We start from the raw sequence: 21,819 nt of genomic DNA on the forward strand, positions 1-21,819 counted from the left end.
GCACGTCTCCTCTTTCAGGTCACGTCTTCCCCATAAAAGTGCTAAACTAATGCCGCTTAATGACAAATTAATGTCCATGAATAAAAAATACACCTCTAATAGCATAGAGTAATTTGCCATTACAATATCATCATTGGACATGCCCCTGGTTTAATATGATGTATTTAATTCATAACCTAATGAGTGATATATAAAAAGAGGGAGATGAACCCTGCAATTACATTTATGTGAGTCTGTCACCTTATTTGTAAAACCTTAGAGTCATTTACATTCAAATTAGAACAAATGAGTGATTTCACAAAGTGCAGTGATAAATGACCACAGCAGCCCAAGACAAAACTGTATTTCCTGTGAACACATTAACAGTTTCCTATTATTTGTTAAAAATTACAAGGCATATTGCCCAGTGTGGTGTGAATAATGACTTTTTTACTGATTAGGTCAGAAAACTAATATGTAGCAAAATAAATAATTTTTCTTTTCATTTTTTCTGATTTTTGCTTTAAATTAACTACTGAATTCTGGTGGATTCACACTGCCACCTGCTGCCTAGGAGTAGATACTAAAAGTATATTCCTATCAAAAGGAGTTAATTCACCCCTTTGGTGATCTTATTCAGAAAGTCTAGTGAGGGCTCTTTCTTGTCAATATATTTAAATTGCATTTCACAATAAAGGCCGATACTTGGCAAACAAAAAGAAAACTTGCTAATCAAATAATAGGATATAGCATTTATTTGGGGGAGAGAGTACAATATGTACAAACTTTTTTTTTGAAAGCTAATTACAAAAAATGACATTTTCAGCAAAGCATGTGTATCTCCTAATATATCACTTTCAGGGGATACAACACAAAGTCCAGTGGCCAGTATCCTGATCTTATGACAGGGGACAGTTTGGAAGGGTGGTGTGTCTGTGTGTGTCTGTGTGTGTGTGTCTGTGTGTGTGTTGCCTACTCCTGACCCTTGGTACAATCTGAAGGCAATGACGGAAGGCTCTGCTTGTCACTCAGGACCTCTACCACCTAGTCTTCCCTCCCAATGACAAGTTCCAACATGAAAGGAAGGCCTTAGGGTCCAGAACAGAGCAGACTAGGAAAGGCATGAGGACTGGTGATGAGGTTGGGGAAGAACAGGCCTGGCCTTGGAGAGTTTCTGCAGGTGAAATGATGCTGCCAAATGGTCATTAGGGGAGCTAATAGACATTTCCAAATCCGATCAACATCCTAGTTCTGAATTTAGGTTTCTCCACCTGTAAAAATAAAAGAACTCTCACCTGCCTTAAGGGGTTGCTTAGCAGAGGAGAAATGGGAATTTTTGTGCAAAACACTCAATACAGATAGGCTCTCAATAAATGCTGGTTCTCTTTCCTGGGAAAGATAATGATGGCTCTGGGGACTATGGCTTGGCATAGATAGAGGATAGAAACAAGCAGGCCCCTTAGGAGGAAATTATGAACTCTTATAACATATACCTAATGACGGTGAGAGTCTAAAGAAAGGTAAGAAAATTAGCAATGGAGAAAAGGATCAGGTCTGAGAGATATTTGGTAGGTAGCATCAACCCAACTTGGTAATTGATTGGATATGGTGGTGAGGAAGGGGTCTGAGACTATGTCCAAATTTCTAGACAACTAACACATTGATGGTACCATCAACAGAGAAAAGGGTAGGTTTTCTCATGTTAGGTTTGAATTGCCTGTGTGATGTTTAGGTACAGATGTTCAGAAGCTAATTTTAAAAAAGGTTAGAAAAAAATCAAAGTTTGGGAAAATAAACTGTACTCAAAAAGTTTGTAATGTTTATCTGAGGGACTCGGTAAATCAGCAGACACATCAGAATCTCTATATCCATAGCCCATCTCTCTGAGGATGGTCTGCACAGATTCCTTTACAAGATTTAACATAGTGAATGACATTCATGTAAACATGCATACACTGAAAAACAAGAAAATTTACACATTTTACTGAGCCCTTTTTATACACAAATATTGCTCTTTAATGAATTGGTTCATCTTTCTGATGAAATTTTTAAAAATTTTTTAAATTAAAAAAATTTAAATTTAAAAAAAATTTTAAAAAGCACAATGGACAAGGAAGACGAGCAGAGGGAGGAAAAGGGAAAGAAGCATTCACACTTTATTTGGGACTGAATCTCAGCAGATAAGTCTGACAGGTCATGGTTATTAATGATATATAACACGACAGGCTACACAGGACAGAGTCCTACAGCATTTCATTGCAAAGCAAGTGAGAAAGGATGCAAACTTGAGCAGTTGTCTGTAAATCCCTCATCTTGGGATGATGGGCTATTACTGTAGCCATTCCCCTTGTACTCACCCCACCCCAAATCATTTAGCTGCTTTCATTGCCAGGCTACCAGTTAATCTCAGCAACATGCACGGAGAACATGTGTGTTCTCAATGACAGGCCTGATTCGAGGGCCTGGAGCCAAAAATGAATACGGACAAGACCTCACAGCCTGGGAAGCTAATTTGATGGCTGTCCTCACTGACAAGAGGGGCACTGCTCCTGTGGTGTGGGGTCCCAGCCCTCAGCAGCCTGCCAGAGGAAAAGCAAGAGAAAGGAGCCCACACAGTGGCCTCAAAGTGTCCCTTCCCTTGGCTGGGGTGGAGGGGAACAGCGGCGTCTAGGCATGTGCAGAAGAAGCTTCAGGTCAATGCACTAGCCGATGGCCGCGGAAGCTCAGGGAGGCTTGGGGTGTGGTAGGGAGCTCAGGAAGTGCCCACCCAGCACTTCTCCTGGCATACGCTTCTTAACGCGCCCTGGAGGACAGCAGGAGGTCTACTGAGAGCCGAGCTCTACCCTCCACATCTCTGAAATAATGGTAATTTGAGAACAACAAAACAATACCAGACATCTTAGGAAAACGGTTTCACAAACTCCTCATTGGGCAAAGTACCGAACAAGAATGGAGAATATATTAGCCTTGGTTGATGGGTCTTAATTTCTAAGTACATTTTAAGCACTGAAGATTTTTCATTTTAACAGAAAATATTTTATATACCCAATAAAATGATTCCATAGGAAATTAAAAATCAGTTGAGCAATAATACCAAAAATCATAAATAGGTATAGTTATTTGACTATGTCAAAATATGAAAGCAGACTGACCCCTTCTGGTAATTTGATAATCCTAAAAGAGAGGCAGGGTATATATTTGAAAAGGAGTGACATAATGAAGGTTTCTGCATACACATGGCTTTAGTCCTTATAGTCCAAGTTTCCTTCTACAAGTTGGCCATCTTGCAACATCACAGATAAAAAGGAAAAGGAAAGTTACTTAAGAGAATGAAATGCAAACATTGGTGAAAAGACAGTGAAAATTCTAACCACTGCTCAAGCAGGCTAATAATAAATGAACTGTCCACAAAATACATCTGTTTGCAAGCCACATTTTTTTCCTCAGCAAAATAATGAATTGCAAGAATTGAATTCCGAAGTGCACACAAGTCACCTGGTATCTCAACAGGTTCATCTGGTGGGATAGGGAAAAATACCCATTAACTTCCAACATTCATCTGGAATTCTCATTAGAGAGAATTATAGGTTTAAGTTTACACACACACACACACACACACACACACACACACACACACTGTATATATACTGTATTTTAATGTGTATCATGATAACTAGCACTATAACTAAACTTTTGTCAACACACATCATTAATTATTACCTGCCATGGAAAAAGTGAATCAGGTGATGATGCTGAAAGCACAAGTTGCAATATTTGATGTAGAAATGTCAAATAAAAGTAATTTCAATTTCACAAGTCAAACACACACCTTTGAAGTCTTATAACCTTTCTATGTTATTCCCATTTGTTACTTGCAGAAAGGGATTAAAACAGGTCTCCCATATCACCCAACAATATTGAGGAGAAAAGAAAGGAAAATAAGATAAAATAGTTAAACATTTACTGTTAGATTAAGTATGCTGAGATAATGATAAAACTTTCATATGCTGTATTTGAACTGCTCCTTAGGTGAACATGGCTGACATTCCTCACACTGTCTCCCTAGGAGACACTGGCTCCTATTTCCTGAGGTTGCTGGGGGGATGAAATAAGATGATATATGAGAAAGAGCTTTGGAAATGACCTAATGAGTAACAGAAGTAAAGGCTATATTTAGAATTAGAGAAATTATTAGGAAGGAAATAATGTAATTAGGCAGAAAAAAATAGGATTTTTCTACTTACTAATAACATGTCATGTGCACAAGGACAACAGAATTAAATTATGTGGATTTATTATTTTTTTAAGCTTATTTTCACTGTTGTTATAATGCCGTAATATATGCAAGTTAAAGGTCATACGAGTGGAATAAATGGGAGGATCTCAATGTAGGGGGTTAGTACTTAACTCTCTGAAAAATAAAAGAGATTCACATCCGTACTAGCTGCCTAAGATGTCCCATATCTTCCTCTTGAAACAAAGGGTTTTCATGCAAGAAGGAAAAAAAGGTCTTTGGAATCAGAAAGCCCTATCACTCACCAGCTATGTCACTTTGGGAAAACTGGGTATATTTCAAATCTTTGGGTTTTTTTGCCTATAAAAATGTGCAACGTTGTTGTGAGGACCAAACGTGAAGCATCGGTGCTCGGTGGATGGGAGTTTTCTCTCCCTCCCCCTCGCAGAGCCTTTCCTGAAACCCTAGCAAATCAGGGCAAGAATGCACAGATCACTCATCACTTCTCCAGCATTTATTGCCCAGGAAGTTCATGCAGCAATTAATTATGTATGACTTCATGATATGTTAGCTACTGTTACTGAAATCCTAACTGACTAACCAACTTCTCATGCATTTCTGCAACCAGAGAGCATTGCTTCAAATCAAGACCCTTCCCAGCATCATCTCCCAGGGCCCCAGTAGTGAACCCTGTGTGTGGTTGTTGAGTTACTCTGCCGCCCAGGGGTAGTGAGGTGGGCAGGGAGGGTCGGGGCCAGGAAGTAGGACATGAGAGCTGCAGCTGCCCTCTTAGGAGCCTCTCAGCCTGTGTCCTGGAGAAATTCTACCACCACAGGCCACATTTCCCACCCCCCTCCCTTCCATTTTACCTGTCACTGGGCTCCAGTCGGTGGGGTACTGCAGGGAGAAGGAATGTGCAGGGCATACTAGCAGGATGCAAGCTCACATACCTGGATGAGATAGTGGGAACATAAATTGAGAAGCTCCAACAGCTGTAGGTGACTGCCAGCTGCTAACACATCCTGGATCACGCCTGGCTCCAACAAAATCTGTTTTTTTTTAATAAAAGAAAGCTATCAGTTACTTACAAATTAATACTTGCTTACTATGCAAATACACTGCATTTAAATCGCTGCTTAACATACTATACCTGAATTAATACTGTTCCTTATTATGGAAGCCAGTTCTCTTTTTTCTATTCTGATTAATGAGCTGTGGCCTTTATTCTAACAGCTAAGTTCTCATTCCCAATACTCATATCTGGTGTATAAAACTCCATACTTAACCACTCATTTTTGTAGGAGGATATGAACGTTTGCAAAGAACAATAGCCTTCAAATTCAGTTTATGATGAATATAATCTTATAAACACAAAAGAACTGAATTTTAGTTTTTCAAAGTATATTTCAGAATGTTATTCTTCAGTAAATCACAGAAACAGTATGGTTAACAGGTATTTTAGAGAAATGGGGCTTACAGTTCTCCTTGAAATACAGGACCAGAGGTCCTACAATAGTAAACTTCAACCACAAAGTTTCATTTTTTTTCCCTCTCAATCTCAGATTCTCTAATCCTTTATGTTTCAAAGAAAATATGTAGAAATAGTATTTTCAGAATATAAAGGCATCACAGAGAAGCAAAACTTCCCCAATACACTGGTGATACCGATTCTTTTTTTTCTGGTTAGGTCCAACTTTGTGCCTACTGCTGCCAGCTCTTGAGCTGGTGAATCGGGCTGGAGAAAAACACACAACTAAGTTGACGAAATTCACTTTACATGCAAGACTGCCAGACACAGGAGGCCTTTAGGGCTGCTCCAGCCATCCTAACTCATTTCCCGAGCCCAGTGACGCCCAAGGTCTATGCTCTGGACCAGCATCAGCATCATCACCTGGGAACTCGTGAAAACTGCAAATTCCTGGGCACCTCCCCAGACCTAACTGAATCAGAAACTTTCAGGTGAGGCCCAGCAAGTGCTGTTTTTGATGCAGGGAAGCCAGTGCTTCTGATGCAGGGAAGCCTGAAAAACACTGATGGGGTCAGCTCGCTCTCACCCTCTATTTCTTCTCCCACGCTCCTCTCTCCTCAAGCCTCCAACCTCCTTGTCTCTTTCTTTTTTTTTTTTTTTTCGGTACGTGGGCCTCTCACTGTTGTGGCCTCTCCCGTTGCGGAGCACAGGCTCCAGACGCGCAGGCTCAGCCGCCATGGCTCACGGGCCCAGCCGCTTCACGGCATGTGGGATCTTCCCGGACCGGGGCATGAACCCGCGTCCCCTGCATCGGCAGGTGGACTCTCAGCCACTTGCGCCACCAGGGAAGCCCTCGTCTCTTTCCTTACTTCAACCTCATGATCTTCCCAAGGCTCCCACCACCAAGTCTACCAACCCACCTACTCATATCTGTACCAGCTCATTTTCCTCTCCTCAACACTCCCCTTGTGCACTAGATCCCACCTCCCTCTGCCTGATACCATCCCCTCTTGTTCCTGAGTCATCATCTGTTCGCTTCTACTGGATGATAACTCCCATCAGCATACAAATATGCCATTACAGCTCTTATCTTAAGAAATAAAAATTCCCTCCCTTGAACCCACAGATCCGTCCATGCTCCCCTTCATAACAAAGTTCCTCAGGGAAGCTGTCTATATAAAATGCTGCTGTTTGCTCTGCACTGCTCTGTCTCAAACCCACTCCTGTTGAGTTCTGTTTCTACTGTTCCTCTAAAAATGCTCTCATCGAGGTCACCAGTGACCCCTAAAACCAATAGCCATTTCTCAATACTTAATCTTACTCAAGCCAACAGCAGTTAGCAAAACTGACTTTCCTCTTCTGGAGTGATTTCTTCCCTTCCCTCTAGGACGACGCTCCCTCTCTTGGTTTCTTCTACTTCAATAATGAGTCCCTTTCCATCTCCTTCCCAACCTGTAAGCTTTGGAGATGCCCAGAGCTCAGTCCCCAGATCTCTTCTTTCCTCTCTCTACTTACTCCGTGGATGATATCATGGCTTTAAAATTATCTACACACTGATTACACTCAAATTTGTTTCTCCAGCCCCAAACTCACCCTTGAACTCTAGACTCTGATATTCAATGGCCTATTCTGTATCACCACTTGGATGTCTAATGGGCAGCTCAAACTCAACGTGCCCCAAACTGATCTCTTCATCCTCTCCACCAATCACCAAACCTGCTCCTACCCCAATCTCACCATTTCAGCAAACAGCAACTCTCAGTTATTTACACTAAAACCCGAGTCATTCTTTATTCCTCTTCTTTTCCTCATACCTCACATCTGATCCATCAGCCACTCATTAGCTCTATCTTCAAAATAGTTCCAGAATCCAATCACACTCAGTAGCACTTCCAACCTTATCACTCTAGTCCAAATCACTGTCTTCCCAGATTTACTGCAATAGCCTCCTAACTAGTTGAACTGCTTTCTCCTTTGCCTCCTCGCACTGTTTTTTAATAATATGAATCAAACGGGTGCTTTAAAAACACAAATGAAATTATGTCATTCTGTTATTCAGAACTCTCCGACTTTTTATCTCATTGGGAAAAAAAAAAAAAATCCGAAGTCTTCACTATACCATATAAGGTTCTTTGAAGACGCTGAGCACCTCAGTGTTTACAACTAGCTGTTTTCTCTGCCTGGATCACTCTTCCTCAAGACGTCAGAGAGGCTCACTCTCTCATGTCCTTCAGACCTCTGCCCAGATATCACCTTATCTGAGAGGGCTTCTCTGACCATCCTATGTAAAACAGTACCCCACTGTCCACCACCCCATTCCCAATCTCCTTACTTTGCTTTATTCTTCTTCACAGCACTTAACATCTCTCAACATAGTACATATTTATTTGTCTATTTGATGATTTTCTGTTCCTCCACTCACTAGGATATAAGATCCAGGAGAGTAGGAACTTGGTCCATTTTGTGTACCCAGCACTTAGAACAATGCCAAACAAAAAGCTTTCACTTAATATTGATGAATTTACCTTATAATAATGTATTGATTAATTAATTTATATCTAGAATTTTAAAAAATTATTTATTTTTATTTATGGTCTCACCGGGCGCAGCATGCAGGATCTTAGTTCCCCAACCAGGGATCAAACCTGTACCCCCTTCATTGGAAGCTCAGAGTCTTAACCACTGGACTGCCAGGGAAGTCCTCTAGATATATTTTTAAATTCAGAATTAATTTTATTAATTAGCCTAATATGAGAGGAGAGAGGGAAAAGGACAATACATTTTATTTCTGAACTATTAAAGAAGTGAAAAAGCTAAGCACGTGTGGCAAAAATACCAACACTCATCTTATTCTGAAAATTCTTTATAGCTCCTTTCCTGTCTAGTCAGAGGGAGAAATCTGAATTTCTCCAACTCCTCACGGAGAGAGGTTTTGACTGACATTCAGGAAATTATTGCAGCTCCCTTTACAGGAGCAAGGATGCAGTGTGTTCTTACAGAAGAGGCATGGCCTAAGGCACAGAATGGGGAATAGATGGATTAGAAAGGCTAGTCTTAGCCTTTAAATCCTGTCAGTTGCGCTTATTTCACACAACTGGCATTCATGATAACCTCTAAGGCTCGGTAATGCCTAGCACAAAGACAAATATCACAGAGAGACAAGATGAATATTCCATAGCACGTGTAACACGTCCAGCGGGCCAACTAGAGAAACCTCACAAGAGAAACCCATACTGGGATTGTTTTTGTCTTTGTTTCTTGTTTTTCGTTCTGTAGTTTTTTTTTCATCTCTCATTATAACATAAGTTTTCCTAAAAGATAAAGGGAGTGGTTTGAAAAAAAAAAAAACCTACCAGAAAAGCTGGGTCTCACTTATAGAAACAGAACCAGCATTTCCAAGTTCCACTTACACTAGTCTTTTAAATTCAGCTTTGTTGCTCTTTGGTGACTGGTTGTCCTCATATATTTTTCCAGAGAATGTGTGTTTGGGCAGAATAACAAAGGTCCAATCTCCTCACGAGGTATAGTATGGTGAATCTATCTGCTGCCTAGAAGAACTGGGTGAAATGGCCTTTTGTAGAAGGAATGGCTTTCCCCCACGTCAGTTTATGGATGACAACTAAGATCACTAAGTTTAAGTGCTGCAGAAACGCATACCCATCCACGTCCAGTCTGGCACTTACAGCAGAAGAGACGGGAGGAAGGATCCTTCCAGGACCACCCCCAGGAGGGAAGGGTATCCCCTGACGGTCAGAGCACAGAGTGGTGGAGGAGGAGGTTCACACATCTAGTCACTCATCAGACTGGAGGAGCTTAGCTCAGACAAGCCATCAACAGTGGACAAGGCAAATGTCTGAATAACAAAAGAGATCAAGAAATGCAGGATGCATAAAGCCAAGTGGTCCAGAAAGCAGTGGGGAAGACGAAAACCACTAAAGCCACCTAACTGGGCTGGGCATTGCCTCTCTCCTCAGCAATGCTCCCCTGCCTGGGTGGAGACAGAGGGGGGTGTCTTCAGATTGGACAAAGAAGTTCTGATACAATTTCGGGTGCGGCACGGGCGCCTCTTGTTCATAGGCCATCTGTGTACAGTATGCTCTCACTGCCACCCACTCACACCTGACCTCCGGGTAACAGAATACAGGGGGCTGAACTTGAAAGAGGGGAGCTGGACAGTACTAGCTGGGGAGGTAACAATCTCATTACATAAGCTTTTCCTGCAGCTGGTGGCATGCTAGGCCAGGTGAACCGAGGAAAGGTCCACAGCGGACCCCTGCCCCAAATGCTCAGACTCTGCACTCATTTTGATCAACTGAGGATAAGAACTGGTCCGTGGCTGTAGTCAGGGTGACACTGGGTGTGGTGACAAAGTAACAGAGGTAAAAATCACAACTGTAGTTGAAGATGGTGGTCTCCAAAGACACCAGTGAGAGTTGCTGCGTCAGAATTCAGGCATGAAGGGGTCCACTTGCCCTGTCGCAAGGAGGCACTCTTGAAAACTCAGTCCAAAGGTGTCATCTGGCCACCGATCCAAGCAGGGTCGAATCTGCAGAGTCTCTAATGAAGGCCTTCCAAACTGGAATGAGACTGGGGATCCTGGTCCCAGCGACAACCTCAGGCAGCACACGAGGCCAGACACTCATGAAAGAGGAGTGTAGGAGGTGAGGTGAGATTCTGCACAGCCTACGATGAGATGGGCCCTCTCCGCCAGTGCCCAGGCCTCACCGGGCTTGCACTAAGGCAGCATACAGACCCCAGGGCATTCCTGCCTTTCTTTATTCAGCTCCTTCTCCCATATCATCAAGCGTCCGTGCATCCTTTTAATTCTGCCTCCTTGTTGCTTTTCTTCTCTTTATTTTCCCTCTCACTTTTACCTTGCTTCTTGGAGTAGCCGCTAGTAGGGCCTGTCTTTAATAGCCATGGCAAGTCTCAGTGTGACCTTTTTTCCTGCTTTATGAATAGGTGAGTTGGTATCTTGAAAAAATTTTTGTATCTCAGTTCTTCAAAGTTATCTTCCTCATTTCTTGCTTTAGGAGATGTTTAAATTACTTACTTCTGGGTTTGTGGATAGAGTAGCCTGAAGGAATCGAACATGTTAAAGCCAAACAAACAACTATGCACACAGGAACACAAGCACTTTTGAAAGCTCTCATGTAAGTGCAAAGTAGCTGTGGCCTAAGGCTATTTATAAGAATAAATGAGCATACTTATTCTTCTTTATGCTTGTTTCTTTGGGATGTTTTTTTCTGTGTAACATAGAAAAAATGGCAAATTATCACAATTTTGAACTGATAAATCAAAACAAGTAAACTGAATACAACAGCATAAATAACTTTGTTTTTTAATTTTATTTTCTAATTTTATTATTTTTTGGCTGCATTGGGTCTTCGTTGCTGCACGTGGGCTTTGCTCTGGTTGCGGTGGGCGGGGGCTACTCTTCATTGCAGTGCAAGGGCTTCTCACTGCAGTGGCTTCTCTTGTGGAGCACCAGCTCTAGGCGCACGGGCTTCAGTAGTTGTGGCTCGCAGGCTCAGCAGTTGTGGCTCGTGGGCTCTAGAGCACAGGCTCAGTAGTTGTGGTGCACAGGCTTAGCTGCTCTGCAGCATGTGGGATCTTCCCGTACCAGGGCTCGAACCCGTGTCCCCTGCACTGGCAGGCGGATTCTTAACCACAGTGCCACCACGGAAGCCACAACAGCATAAATAACTTTTATTCAAGACACATAAAACCTTTTGTATAAAGTTCTTCAAGAGACTTCTTATAGACCGAATTTGAACCATAAGATCTAGCTATGAGAAATTGCCATCAATTTAGTTTTTTGCTTCAAAGCCACTACACTAAGGATTTTTTTAAACCACAAGGTGGCGCCTATGTTTAAAGTAAAAGGATTTTCTAAATTACTCATATACCGCATCTTTATAACAGACACTTTGTTTATTTTTAAGAAAAAATAATAATAATTCAAATAAGGATAATAAAGTATATGAATTCTACTTTCTAGATGTATTTATCATTTGGGGAAATGTTCATAAATATTTCTGTTGAAATGCTTGATCCAAGTGACACTGATCAGAATTCAGTAGTTCTCCATAAATCAGGTCCCAATTTATGAATATTAGAAGTTCAAACATTTTGTCTTTGTATTCAGAAACTCTCATGATGTGGTCTCAACCTAGTTTATAAAACTTATTTCCAATTCTGCAACCTTATGTTTCCTTTGCTAAAGCCAACAGCCCATTGTTCTCCACATATAGGCAATACCTTTTTCTTTACCTTGAATGCCCTTCTCCCACTTCTTCAATATCTATATGTCAAAATCCTACCCATTCCTCAAAATTCAACTGTAAGTCCATTTCCTATATAAAGTGTTGCAAGATTTTCTTTCACCCCAATATGCAATTGGGATTAACCTCCTGGGACTCCAAACCACCAGAGATGTCTGATGAACTAAGCCCATGGGCTCTAGGTCACACCACCTGACTTCAAATCCTGGCTCCTATACTAGCTGGCAGAATGATATTGTGAAAACTACTCAATTATCAGTTGAGTAGTTTCCTCAATGATATGATTAAATTATAATATCTATCTCAAAAGATTGTTTTAAGGACTAGGAAAATGCATATGTATTATAACATTTGTGTATGGCTGTGTAAGAAAAATGGTTTAAACAATTTGGAACTCATTTTTCTCACGAAACATGAATTAGGTAGCTTGGAGTGCCAACAAACCAGGCTCCTTGCGTTTTCCTACTTGGCCAATCTTAGCCTGTAGTTTCATGGTCACAAAAAGGCTGCCACACCTCCAGGTTCTGCATCTGCACTCAAGGCAGAAAGAAAAGAGAGGACAAAGAAACAGAAATAGTATACCAGCTGAGTCTGTCATTATTTATTAGAAAACAACAGGTTTCATATGAACACTACCACACAGACTTCCACTGACATTTCATCTGCCAGGTCTAGGTCATGTGGCTACTCAAAGCGGTAAAAGAACCTGGGAAATTGAGTTTTTAAAGCTAGATGCACACAAGTTAATAGCAAAAAAAAGAGAAAAGCTAGATGCACTATTGTCCCAAATTAAATTGGAGCTCTATATAAAGAAAAAAGAGGAAATGGATTGTGCAGGCAATTAGAGTATACGCCACCATGGCTCTTAGCACAGTATATGTTTATATAAATCTGTAATAAATGTTAACTGCTATCTATTTCTTTTTCATGTGACTAAGTGCTTTTGCCCTGAATGAGTTATGTGAGAGTGTTTTATCTTATGTTTTACCTATGAGACTTTGATGGCAGGGTCCATCTTATTTCATGTTCATTGCTGTTGAACATTCTAGAAGAATACCTCAGGAATTACTTAGTAAAGAAATTTACAGGATTGAAAAATACAGGTCCTGGAGAAAATGTTAGAAGATGTCAAAAGTCTCCATGGGGGAGCCTGGTCACATGCTAATCCTCATCAAGGATTACCCAGCTGAAAGAGTTAAATAAGAGGACACAATAGACATTTCAACTAACAGCTGTAGTCATATGTCCAAAAAAAGGTCACTTTTTGGTTAGATGTTGTATATAATAAATTCATGATTTGACTATTGATTCCTTAAGTTACAAATTTTATCATGTGGTTTTCTTCCAAACACAGTACACTTGTACAAATTTCTAAAAGATCTCAAGTCAAACATTTAAAAATACAAATTTATTTCAATTTATGAAAAAGCAATCAACTTTTCCCTCTATTAGAATATGAAAAAAGAGAAAACTAGACTTGACTTTCAGAATATTTTGAAAAAATGTTAAAAACCACAAAGGTAGGGCTTCCCTGGTGGCGCAGTGGCTGAGAGTCCGCCTGCCGATGCAGGGGACACGGGTTCGTGCCCCGGTCTGGGAGGATCCCACATGCCGCGGAGCGGCTAGGCCCGTGAGCCATGGCCGCTGAGCCTGCGCGTCCGGAGCCTGTGCTCCACAACGGGAGAGGCCACAACAGTGAGAGGCCCACATTACGCAAAAAATAAAAAACTAAAAAAAATTTTAAAAACCACAAAGGTAAAACCATAATAAAAACATACTAGCAAAAAAAAGAAAGGTGTGGAAATCACTTGGAGATTCTATTATCTTCCTTCACAAGTTTACACATCCTCATTCGGGTCATTTGAAATTTCTAAGGTTACAGGCAGGTAGCAGAAACACAGGCTCTAAGATGCCAAGAAGAAACCTTAAATAGATAAGGACACTAGTATTACACTACTAGGAATGTAATTATATTTGCATTACATGCTGTCCTGCAAAAATTTTATTTATTACCATTAATGCAACCTGAAGGTCTGTCTGTAGATGTTGCTACTCATTCTTCCTTTCCCATTTTGGGGCATGTGGAAGGGTGATGGATTAAATACTTGAGCTAGGTCTCAAGTAGAGAGAGAAGGAATCAGATGGAATTATTAAGCTGTGGTATAATTCATACTAAGATAGGGGTGGGCACAAGTTGCTCTAGGAACACTTGGCTGGAGATGCCCTATTCCATTGAAACTGTGAAATAATTCTTCGTATGAAAAAACTTAGTCCCCTCATATGAGCAAGCCCCATTTTCTTTTAGCCCCTTCTGCATTAGCATAGTTCTGGCATTTCAAAGCTCTAAGATCAATAGTTCTGTCAGACAGTCATTTCCAGCATAGTTTTCTTCAGTGTTTAAATTAACAAAATATTTAACAAAGTATAAAGATGAATTATATATACTTAACATTACTTTAAAAATTAGGCCTAATTATTTGAAAAGGCAGAACAAGTTTTTGATAGTTTCTAACTAGAAAAAAGCAGTCCCAGCAATTAAATATGATGAAACATGAAGGTCATTACAGGTTATAAGAAAAGTCAAATTAATTATTAAGACTCACTTTTATCACCAGTGCTCTTTCAAGTGTGATGAACATGGGAGGTTTCATCGCATTAAGCTTTACTAATGAATCTGGGTGTCTCCATACAGAGCTAGTTTCTTACAACGCTAGCATGGCCAAAGAAGAAATAAACATTACTTTAAAATACTGATATCCGGGGCTTCCCTGGTGGCGCAGTGGTTAAGAATCCGCCTGCCAATGCAGGGGACACAAGGTTCGAGCCCTGGTCCAGGAAGATCCCACATGCCGCAGAGTAACCAAGTCCGTGTGCCACAACTACTAAGCCTGCGCTCTAGAGCCCGCAAGCCACAACCACTGAGCCCGTGAGCTACAACTACTGAAGCCCACGCGCCTAGAGCCCATACTCTACAACAAGAGAAGCCACGACAATGAGAAGCCTGCGCACTGCATTGAAGAGTAGCCCCTGCTCACTGCGACTAAAGAAAGCTCTCGCAGCAATGAAGACCCAACACAGCCAAAAATAAATAAATAAAAATTAAAATAAAATACTGATATCCAAAGATGGATGGCCTCCAGAAGAATGAATAGGGCTGGTGCCAATGTTCATTTGTAGTTGGCTACTACTGTGTCACTGCTGGGTGCTTGAGTAGAGGCAGAAGCAAAGAGCCAAAAGGAATCAGTATGCTGTGGTGTAATCCATGCTAAGATAGCGTGGACACAGGATACTGTAGGAGCACTTGGCTAGGGATGCCTCATTTCATTGAAGGAAGCTGTAGAATAATTTTTTTCATGAAAAAATACATCATTAATATCCAATTCCAGGTTCATTTGGAGAATTCCTTGCATTTGCTTTATAAGGAGTGGAGGTAAAAGTATGGCTCTAGGGGCCACTGTAGGAATGTGGGCAAGTCACTGACACGTATGTTTTTAGCATCATCGTATAAAAAAATGAGAGATGACTACTATCTATTTTCTTAAAGTCTTCATAAAGATAAAATGAGATAATCCTGGTAAAATTTTTAGAATAATGCCTGGCGTGTTTCACACGGTAAAAAACTGTAGCTGCTATTATTATTGTTGTTGTTAATTCCATGAAAAAATAAACCTACTTCGCAAATAATGACCCCATTTCTAGTGTTCACACATTGCCTACTATGTACCAGGTACCATGTGAGGTAATGTCATACATGTTATCTCTCCTTCTTATACTCTTTCCCACTCCTCACTCCTGCAAGGTAAATATTAACCCCACATGGAAAATGAAGAAACTGAAGGCAGAGAAATTCACCCATTCAAACAGCAAATCTTTTCTCAGTGCTACAGTGCTCTAGGCACCTTTCTAGGCACTACGGATATGACCATAAAGAAGACACGTTTCCTCATCTTATGGCACTTAGAGTCTAGGTTTTGGCCAACCGGGTAAACTGTGGTGCCATCAACTGACAAGACTAAAACAAAGGAAGAAACAGGTTTGGAGGGAAGATCAAGAGTTCCATTTTGGGGATATGTTAAGTTTGTGGCTTATTGGATGGCTATTAGTCATCCAAATAGAGATATCAAGTAGACAAAAATATACGAGTCTAGTTGGCAAACTATAAGTAGCAGATCAAAGTTTCCTTCCACATATTCTTGTGTGGCCTGGGAGCTAAGAATGGTTTAAGATAAAATTTTTACTTGCATTTTTTAAATTTAAATTTAAATTTTTCATTAATAAACTTGATCTCTTAGAGCACTCTTAGGTCCACAACAAATGGAGCAGAAGGTATAGAGTCCCACATACCTCCTTCCCCTACACATGCATAACCTCCCCCATTATTAATGTTTCCCTCCAGAGTGGTACACTTGTTACAATCGGTGAACCTATATTAACACATTATTATCACCTGAAGGCCACAGTTTACATTAGGGTTTAATCCTGGTGTTGGGTATGGATGAATGTATAACAACATGTACCCACCATTACAGTAGCATACTGAGTATTCTCACTGCCCTAAACATCCTCTGTGCTCTGCCTATTCATCCCTTCCTCTCCCAAGCCCCTAACAACCACTGATCTTTTTTACTGTCTTCATAGTTTTGCTTTTTCCAAGATGTCATGTAGTTGGAATCCCAAAGTATGTATCCTTTTCAGGTTGGCTTCTTTCACTTAGTGATATGCATTTAAGGTTCCTCCATGTCTTTTCATGGCTTGACAGGTCATTTCTTTTTAGTGCTGAATCCTATTCCATTGTTTATCACAGTTTATCCATTTGCCTACTTTGTGTGAATGTTAAGTTTTCAACCCCTTTGGGTAAATACCAAGGAGCATGATTGCTAGATTATATGGTCAGAATATGCTCAGTTTTGTAAGCTGTGTCTTTTGTGAATATTTTCTCCCAATCTGTGGCTTGATTCCCATTCTCTCGATATTGACTTTTGCAGAGCAGTTTTTAATATGAATGAAATTCACCTTATCAATTATTTTTTTCATGAGTCATGCCTCTGGTGTTGTATCTAAGAAGTCATCACCATATCCAAAGTCATCTAAGTGTTCTCATGTTATCTTCTAAAAGCTTTATAGTTTTGCATTTTACATTTAGGTCTGTGATCCCATTTTGAGTTAATTTTTGTTTAGGGTGTAAGGTCTATGTTTAGACTCATTTTTTTTTTTGCATGTGGATGTTCGGCTGTTCCAGCACCATTTGTTGAAAAGACTATTTTTGCTCCATTGCATTGCCTTTGCTCTTTTGTCAAAAATCAGTTGAGTATATCTATGTAGGTCTATTTCTGGGCTCTCTATTCTGTTCCATTGATCTATTTGTCTATTCTTTCCAGATAATACCACACTGTCTTGATTACTGTAGCTTTATAGTAACTCTTGAGGTCAGGTAATGTCAGTCCTCCAACCTTATTCTTCTTCAGTACTGTGTTGGCTCTTCAAGGTCCTTTACCTCTCTCCATAGAAATGTTAGGAACAGTTTGTCAATATTCACAGAATAACTTACTGGAATTATGATTAGGATGGCACTGAATCTACAGATCAAGTAGGAAAGACTGACATATTGATGTTAACAGTATTGAGTCTTCCTATCCATAAACGTGGACTATCTTTCCATTTATTTAGTTCTTTGATTTCTTCTATCAGAGTTTTGTAATTTTCCTCATATAGATCTTGTCCATATTTTGCTAGATTTATTCCTAAGTATTTCATTTTTGGGTGCTAATGTCTAAGAAAGGTTTTAATCTTTTTTTAATAGTTGGGAAAAACCCAAATGATGAATAATATACTGTGATATGTAAAAAAATATGAAATTCAAATTTCTGTATCCATAATAAAGTTTTATTTGAACATAGCCATGCTCATTCATTTACATATTTGTCTCTGGCTGTTTTCATGCTACAACAGCAGAGTTGAGTAGTTGCAACAGAGCTGTATATGGCCTGCAAAGCCTAAATTATTTGCTATCTGACCCTTCACAGAAAAAGTTTGCTGATCCCTAGTCTGGAGTGTAGACGGGGGCTGGCAGTCAACAGCATAAGGTTGTACCATATAACATGGGTCTGGATGACCCTATCCAGGAAGCTGGTTAGACTAAACAGAAGGGTCCTGACACCTGAGGAATTCAGAGCCTACAGAGGGAGGAGCAAGCAAAGACATCTGGAAAGGAATGATGGGGAGGGGAGCTGGGGGGCACAGAATAAGAACCCACAGAGTGTGGTGTCACAAAAGCCAAGAGAGAAAAGGCTTCGATGGAGAGGCAGGTTGACTGTGTTGAATGCAGCTGAGAGGTCACAAGGATATCATTCAATTGGTTTCACAATATCTGTGACTGTCAAGGACAGTTTCAGTGGAATGCTGAAGATGGACGTCTCCAGACTTGATGAGTGGAAGAGTAAAAAATGAGGAAAAGTGAGTAAGTTTACACAACTCTTTTCATAAGTTCTGCTGCGAAGGAAAAGTAGAGGAATAAATGGTAGCTGAAGAAGAATAGAAGAACAAGAAAAGGATTCTGAGAGAACAATAAAGCATGTTTACATACTGGTGGGAATGTTCCAGTGGAGAAGGAGAAACTGATGATAGAAGAGACAGAAATGAAGATTCAGGAGTGATGTCTGAGGGGAAAAGAGGGAGTAGGATCCAGAGCTTCAGGGGAGAGATTAACCTTTGACAAAGCAAGGTTACTTCTTCCAACAAAGTAAGTGCACAGAAACATGGAGGTTTGGAGATTCGATGGTGAAAAGATGAAGATCTTCCTGTCTGTATCTATTTTCTCAGTGGAAGGTGAGTCTCCCTTGCGGTATTTGACCAGAGGTAGGGTAATGAGAGGGGAAGGGTTTGAAAAGAGGAGAAGAAATGAAAAATTTATCAGGGAGAGGAGGAAAGCAAATTTCTACGGAAACAGATTAGCACTGCCTGGCTAGGATGCGCATCCATCTGAGATTTGGGAATCATGGATTTGAAGTGATAACAGTAACTTTTCCCAGCAACAACTAGCAGAGTTGATACTTATAGTGGAATTTAATCAACAGGTCTCCAAAGCTGCCACAGGCTGGAATCAAGCTTGGTTGCCTCTAAGGTCAGTGCCTATACTCTTTGGGCTGTGCCAAACCATTTCTACCCTGACAGATATATGCTAACACAAGGATGCATGGCTATAATCAGTTTTTCAAGAGCTACATCTATTCAATTACCGTATATCCCTGCAAAGTAAAATGCAGGTAGTACTCTATGAAGTATTACAGCTCAATTACTCTTTCTCCTATCTGAACTAGTGTACCTTTTGGAGCACTGAACGTCCTCAGATGCTTCACCATGCTCCATACACAAACAATTCAGGCCCCTGGTAATCCATTTCCAATAAATGCAATGGTGTGTTGACCTGGCATTTCCGTTCACTCTTCAAGCCACTCTGAGAAAGCATTCACTGCGTGATTTCCATCAATGCAGCCCTAACATCTAGTGAGTCCTTAACACATAGTAGGTGCTCATTAACTACTTGATGAATTAATGGATCTCAACTTGAGAACAAACTACAAATGGATGGTTTTTATGAAGTATACAAAGGAGATAAAATATTCACAAATTAACTTAGGACATTCAGTGCCTTTGAATTAGCCCTTCATTTGAATATTAGCATCATTATTCTACTCAAATGGAATATCGACTTGCAGTATAAATCTTCTCAAAAGTTTTGTTTGGCTACTTATGCTTTTATCTTGAAATTAACCACAAAGGCCATATATTTTTGCTATCAGGTTGTTTTCGTTTTAAAAAAATCTTACATTTAGAATTGTAAAACGCCCATATATTACTACTCCATAGAAATACTAAACGTTTCCAGCAGAGGGCTCAAGAATTCTTTTTTAAGGAAAGAAATTTATAAAGTTCATTGTCCAATAGCAGCTCTTGCAAAACTCCTCCAGAAGGCAATCTCACAAAAAATATGTTCTTCCTCTTGATCAAGTAATTCCAGGCCCATGAATTTATTTAAAATAATCCAAAATTTTTTAAAAACTGTATTATATAATAAGGCAGCATTGTTTATATACTATGCATTTATGGATAAATATACTTTTATCTATTTCCAGAAAAGACATTAAAGTAAGTTATAATCACAAAAAATCTATATTAAATTACTCAGGAGATGGGCAAAGGCCAGGAAAAAAAAGAAAGATAACATATAATGTGTAAGTAAGTGAGAATTTGGGTGAATATGGCTTTTCACTTTCATTCTTCTTTATGTTTGTATAAACATTTGGGTGATTTTTTCATTTTCAAAAGATGAAAAAATAGTAATTTATAAAATTTGCATGCTTCTTAATTTTAGTTCTGAAAATAAGGGTGGAAAAACTTTAGGAAGCAAGTAGAATGGCTTATTTATGGAACAATTTGGGATTCTGCAGACACTCATTTTTGCAGGCAGAACTAATGGGGTGTAGCACCACTTTTTTCATGCCTACAAATAACATTAATGTACCAAAACTTTCAGATAGAGCTCCCAAATATTTTTACTCACTTTATTTATTTACATATACTCATTTTCAGAAGGCTCTGAGGCATCAATGCAAGCATTTAAAAATTAGAAACATAACTCAAGCAAGGAGAAAATAGGAAACAAAAAGTGATACGAGGTCAGGAGAGGAGATATATTATGTATATATATCCTCATAACTATTAAAAGTGGGCTGCAAATATAGCTCTAAGCTTCCTAGCATCAAAACTAAAAAGGAAATGCAGCCTAACAAAACATGAAAATACCAAAATGAACTCTAGCTTCTCTAGGCCCTGAGATCTAATGGAAATTTTCCTGCAGAAATTAAGACTAACACTTAATGACTTACCTGGTGATACTTTTAATACCGTTGTACGTGTATTTTATAAACTTTGCATAAAAAGTAAAAGTTAATAAAGAGATTCTTCAAAATTCAGACATTCACTTTTCTGATTTTCTCCCTTGATACCTTGATCCAGGTATAAGACTTAGAGTAGATGAGCAGTGGTTTTTAATGGAGACAGGACAACCTTTCAGGGAGCAATTTAGAAACGCATGCAGGTATTTTTGGTTGCCCCAGGACAGGGGGACACTACTGGCCTTTGCTGGGCAGTGGCCAGGCAATGTACAGGACAGCCACCAACTGCAAAGAACTGCCCTAAATCCTGTATATCTGAGTGCCCTGATGTACATAAGTGAAAAACTTGTTTATAAAACTCTAAGTCTAGAATCTAACTGTTTTACATATAAACAAAATTTTTTGTTTGTTTTGTGTCAAGATACACTGAATTTTCCAAGAATGCTAACACAATAGAAACCAAAAGAAGACAACTGTTTTGTTTCGTATGGAATTTTACTAAGAGTTGCTCACTCTTTTAGAAAATCATGTCGCCTAGGGCATACCCTTGTGATATCTCAGTTATCAGCAAAACACCCCTGTGTCATTCTGCATCTGTATGCAGCTGTCCCAGCATGATGATTCTCCCTATAGCTGTAGACAGGCAACTATTTCATTCTCTCTTCTGAAAAGTTCTGCTCCAGCATGTACATACTGAAATACGTATGATTTTCATCATACCCTCTTTCCTTCTGTGTATTCTTTATATATGGTTAAGACATTCTTATTAATGTTCAGAGTAATTTGTGTGGGTAAGTTACATTATTAGGAATTTCATTTCAGGATAGTAAAGGTGGCCTTTTTATACTAAGGCCTGACAGATGAGGTTGAGAACCACCAAGCCAGATGGACACTGCACATCTTCTGGGAATCTATTATGTGTATAATTTCTCCCAATGAACTTTTTTTTTTTTTTTTTTG

At 39.8% G+C, this 21,819-nt stretch overlaps 1 protein-coding gene across 1 annotated transcript in view; it reads right to left on the minus strand.

Annotated features, from left to right (window-relative positions):
* KLHL32 (kelch like family member 32) overlaps positions 1-21,819 on the minus strand; it is a 229,614-nt gene that overhangs the window by 100,939 nt on the left and 106,856 nt on the right. Inside the window, exon 5 of the mRNA XM_024759311.1 lies at positions 5,164-5,262. Within this exon, the coding sequence (XP_024615079.1) occupies positions 5,164-5,262 (99 nt within the window). The remainder of the gene's footprint in view (positions 1-5,163; positions 5,263-21,819) is intronic.

The sequence above is a fragment of the Neophocaena asiaeorientalis genome, unplaced genomic scaffold (genome assembly GCF_003031525.2).
Source record: "Neophocaena asiaeorientalis asiaeorientalis breed wild unplaced genomic scaffold, Neophocaena_asiaeorientalis_V1.1 scaffold505, whole genome shotgun sequence".
NCBI lineage: Eukaryota > Metazoa > Chordata > Mammalia > Artiodactyla > Phocoenidae > Neophocaena > Neophocaena asiaeorientalis.